Below are 5,070 nucleotides of genomic sequence, written 5' to 3' on the forward strand. Positions count from 1 at the left end.
GAAAGCAGAACGTCCGCTGCTTGCGAGGCTCTCGCCTGCGGATCCCTCTCCTCCAGCGCATTCATTAGGGGTTAAAACGGCCTGAGATTTCGGGACAAGCTCTCCGCCTTTTTTTTTGTATAATTTGCTATGAGCCACTGACTTGGTTTCTTTTTTTCCTGGTGTCCATTGTGTGCATCAGTGACCCTTTCAAAGGGGGAGGAAAAGAAAAGGAATTAATATGAAATGCTTCTAACAAAAAGTTGTATTAGTTATTGATGGTGGATACTGTTTGCAACAGGACTGTGTGACTAATAGCGAGTTCAGTTGGCTGTTAAATAGCTTTTGTAGAAACGTCATAATAAAGTTGTGTTTAAATAAAAGTACTCCTTAGGCTTTTTCAGCAAGTAGTTATTTGGTTTCATGATGTAAAGTGCAAAGCAGATTTTAAATGATAAATAACTTGAAAATAAGTTTGGCTGCTTTTAAAAAAGGAATATTTTCTAGCTGTGAAAGTTTGTTACGGGGCTGGTACTAGTGCCTGCAGTAGGCACCACAGGCGTTTGTGTGAAAGATAATGTTAACGTCCTTTATGAAGATGGAGCGTTTGTCTGATTTGTGAAAATTATTTTTAAAGCCTTGGGTGGATGGAGAATCAATTGTTTAAAAAACTATTTCAGTATTTTAAAAGGCCTAATACGTTTATCGTGATTTACAGAGAGCATTGCTCTAAGTTAAACATTCAGTTTGGTGTAATGGACCAGTTATTAATAGAATGTGCTAAAAGCTGCAACTTTTAAACTCAGTTGTTTGCTATGTATAAAAAAAAATATTTCAAAGACTTGGGGACATTAATATTTCACAGTCTTAAGACCCAAAACCTGTAAATGGTTTTAAAAACTTGACAACTTTTTCTGGTGTGCACATGGAACTTTTAAGTTTTGTGGGATTTTTGTTTGTTTTAGTGATGAGATTTTTAAATGACATAAATAATTTTAACATGTCTTTTGAAATATTTGGTATACTGAATTTTTAAAACTCATTTAAAATTTTAAACATGCAGGTATTCTGTAAATACAAGTAGAGATGTGATTACAATTTTCGTATGTCACCTGTCAGAAATGTTTAAATATTTGGCAAATTTACTTGACACAGTGAAGTGACCATTTTTACAAGTGTTAAAAAAATGATAGTATCATCAATTAAATGCTAACCATTTTGATAATACTCTTAAGATTTTGACATGCATTGCTTAAAGAAAAGAATGGAAGCCAGAGTACTACTATACTTACAAAATTGCCCCTGGAGAAAATCACTATTTCTTTTTGCAACAACTTTAAAGTTGTTGTTTTTAAATGTATGCTATAATATGTCTAAGTTCATCCAGGATAGTATCATTGTATTATTAGCACTCAAAAGGAAACAAAGTTGAATGTTAAAAAGTATTTTCTATTTCACATTTCAAATGATTGATTTTAACTTTATCGCTTGCCTCAGGGTAGCCCATTTTACCAAGCCGAAGAATTATTTATTTTTAACTTGGATTTTCATGTTAATTTGACAAAGTTTTTATTGAAAATAAATATTTAAATAGTTCATATTAATAGACTAATACTTTTTTTTACAAGTTCTATAGGGTAGAAATGCATAAAATTTATATTACTAATAGGGAATTTGTTGAATAAGTAATTGGATGTATTGGGATAGTTTTAAAGTTAATTTGTGACATTTTTATGTGGTCTTTTTAAATTATACTTCTTTAAGTGCACTTGAAGGTTTAGATAATTTTGCTGAATTGAAATGAGACTGATCCAAAAACTATGATTTATTTTCTGGAAGTTATTATTTTCTCTAGAAAAGTTGATGCTTTGCTTTGGTTAAGGATTGCTTGCTTTATCTCCAAACTATTCATAAATTTGTGTGGTTGACTGTATGTAAAACTATAGTAGTAGTTTATTTCTATACATAAGTTGTCTAACAAAGTCTTTATAGGGATTAAGTAACATAATATGAATGTGGTAATCTTAATGTAAAACCTTAATTAATATAAACTATGGTAGTTCACTTTTATTCATTTCAAAAGACTAGGGATGGAGGCTTTCCCTCTGAAGTTTTTGCTGATTTTTGATGTTTTATATTTAGGTTCTTGGTAGCTCTCCATATACAGTTTTATTCAAATAGGTCACACTTAGCTAACTTGTAAGAAATTGTCATATAATGAACCCTCACAGTTTACTAGAAAATACTATTTAGCAGAAGATCTGATCTTTCCATCCATTCTCTGACCGTTTATTTCACTATTGTAGAAAGGCGTTTGTTTTTCAGTTTCAAATTTCTACAGCTGAATAATAGTTTAATTTTATTTGAAGTAGATAAACATGTTGCCATTTATCCCCAGACTTTTTAATGTATGTGAATAATTTTTATTTAAAATTTTAAGAAATTGGTTAAAGTTGAAAACAATAAAAATGTGTTTCAGAAGACATCAGAGTGATGATATATTTCAGTTACGTACTTATGTATATGTTTCAGAGGAAATGTGTATATGAGAACTTTCATTAATGTGCCTGCCCCCTCTGGTTAATGCCTTGAGCCAGGAGTAGTAGGATTTTGAATAGGGCAAGCCTATCTTGGCTTCCCATCAATAGATTTTTAGATATTGAAGCATCAGAAAGGCCTCATCTTTTTATCTTTCTTGGATGGTTTCGCCCCCAGGATGGTCCCATTACACAGATCCAAGAATAGAATTAGAATGAAATGTCATTCCACTTTTTAATGAAAATTGCACCTTGGCCTTTTAAAAATGGTAACGACATAGAGCATTTTAATGTATCATTAGAAACTTGATAACTTTGAGCTAAATAGGCATGTTACTCTATAGAAATCTTTTTTATGTGTGACAGTCCCGTATACGTACAGTTTAATCGTGTAATTTTTGTGATGTTGCTGGTTTGCCCTTTTGAAGCTTAACCTCCGAGATGATGTGGTGAAAATTGCAATCGATTGGAACAAGCTCCAGAGCCTCTCTGCATTCCAGCCTGCTTTGCTCTTTAGTGCTCTTGAGCAACACATTTTGTATTTACAGGTAAATTCTCGTTTAAAATGTTGACTCGATATAGGTATAATTGTAGTTCAATTATAAGCTGGAGTATTTGTCAGTTCTATCTTAACACTGTATTAATAGTATTATTAATAAAAGATTAGTTCATCCAGACTGGATCCAACTCTGTCAATGTACATACTGATAAGGACAGTTACGGGAATATAGCCCAATAGGCCAATGTGGGTATGAAGACTGAATGAATGCAATTCTATTCAATTCTAGACTTGTACAGAAAATTCAAGGCAGTTGCATCTATGGTGGGTTATAATTAAGCAATAAGACACGGCAGGTGTGTGTCATGCTATGATAATGATTCCATGCCTTGGGTGAGTTTGGAGGCTCATGGAGTGCTTTCAGTGGTTCAAGAAGTGGCATTATCTCAGCATGACACATCCTGGAGTGTCTATTGCAATTAAACAGTTTCAGCATAGTTTTTAAAAAGAAAGTAATTTCTGTGGCATTAATGTCTCATCTTAGTGAGTATCCAGTCACTATTTTCTCTCTTCTTTTTCTTAACAGTTTGAAATAATTCATACTTTGTAGTAGAAGTCAACATTGAATTGTTATTTATAATAGTATTGCCGTTATATAGTTTATCAGTTCAGTAACTGAACTGGTCTTGCTGGTTTCCAATTGAACATGTCTGCTGTTATAATTGATGTAAGTTTGCAGTTTAGTTTATCTCTAATCAAAATATAAAATATGAAGTGTTAAAAAGGTAATTGGAAGAACTGTTTGGATTGGTCGGTTTGCTGCTATTGAAATGTAAGATTTTCAGAAGAGTATTTGGTATATCAATGGAATCAAAATTGTAGGTATGAAAAAATAATTGAAACATTGGCAAGTGTTGGTGTGGTGTGTTTTGATTAATGGAATAGACATTAATTTTCAGCCTTCTGTTCAGTGACTTTATGGAAATTTTAACTCTATTTTATGTTAAAAGTAATAGTTAACCCTAGTTTTAAAGGGCAGCAGCAATGAGCTATAGAATTCAGTTGAGGCCTAATTGTGGTGGGAACATGAGCAGTGTTATACAAGGGTATTCCCACCGCTCCCCACCCCCCACCGGCCGCCCTCTAGTATAGAGATAGGCATCTATCTCTTTTCAGCTATGAATCTTGGTAGGTTTTTTTTCTTTGTTCACTTTCTTTGTAAAAATTTGATTTCATGACCCAAGAAGATATCTTGCTATGTCAAGAAAAGCCTGGATGTTCACTCAGCATAACACCTATGAGTTTCATGTCTGTGCTCTCTCATTCACTTTGGCCAACTGCAGTTTCAAGTGGAGAATCTCCAGTGATATAGTGATAATGCAGGGCTTTGCTGAGTGAGAGCACTGGGTCTCGTGTTAAGGAGGAAAAATACTAAGCCTAGTGTTCTGAGGAGGCATTTGAATGACATGTTAATTAAGTGGCATTGGTGCCAAAGGCTGAGGCTTTGATTTGGCACAAAATAAAAGATGAGTGACAGAGTGATTCCCTCAAAGAAAAATTTAAATTTCCTCAGGTTTTCTTTCTCTCTTTTAAAAAAAAAACAGATTTATAATAAATGATAATGGTCACAATAGTAGAGAACAACAAATATGGTGAGATCTATGTATTCTGATATGCCAACTTTTTATATTTAGCTAATTGATATTAAATACTGCATTTATGTAGCAGAAATTTATATACATATATTAAATGTATAATTAATTTTGATCAGTTTGAACCCCAGCAGATGGCATTGTGTTCTCAGCCCTTTTTAGCAAAACTTCAGCCTCTGATTAAAGAGGAGAATACAACAGTTGTTGAAGAGATAGGAAAAGCAGAAACAAGGAACAAAAATGAAGTAGATGGCAAATTTCCCATTGGAGACCTACAGGAGGAAGAAAAGCACAAAGATTGTGATTTAGGAGATGTGAAAAAGACACAGATCCATTTTGATCCAGAAGTAGTTCAAATAAAGGCTGGAAAAGCAGAAGTAAGAAGTTTTCTTTTTTTGGGGGG

General features: G+C 33.2%; 1 protein-coding gene across 1 annotated transcript in view; it reads left to right on the plus strand.

Moving 5' to 3' along the window:
* The window catches only part of MBIP (MAP3K12 binding inhibitory protein 1), a 21,352-nt gene that overhangs the window by 473 nt on the left and 15,809 nt on the right, over positions 1 to 5,070 (plus strand). The window contains exons 2-3 of the mRNA XM_006752695.2: positions 2,945 to 3,064; positions 4,820 to 5,062. Coding sequence (XP_006752758.1) covers positions 2,945 to 3,064; positions 4,820 to 5,062 — 363 coding nt within the window. The remainder of the gene's footprint in view (positions 1 to 2,944; positions 3,065 to 4,819; positions 5,063 to 5,070) is intronic.

This window comes from Myotis davidii, unplaced genomic scaffold, assembly GCF_000327345.1.
Source record: "Myotis davidii unplaced genomic scaffold, ASM32734v1 scaffold730, whole genome shotgun sequence".
Taxonomy (NCBI): domain Eukaryota; kingdom Metazoa; phylum Chordata; class Mammalia; order Chiroptera; family Vespertilionidae; genus Myotis; species Myotis davidii.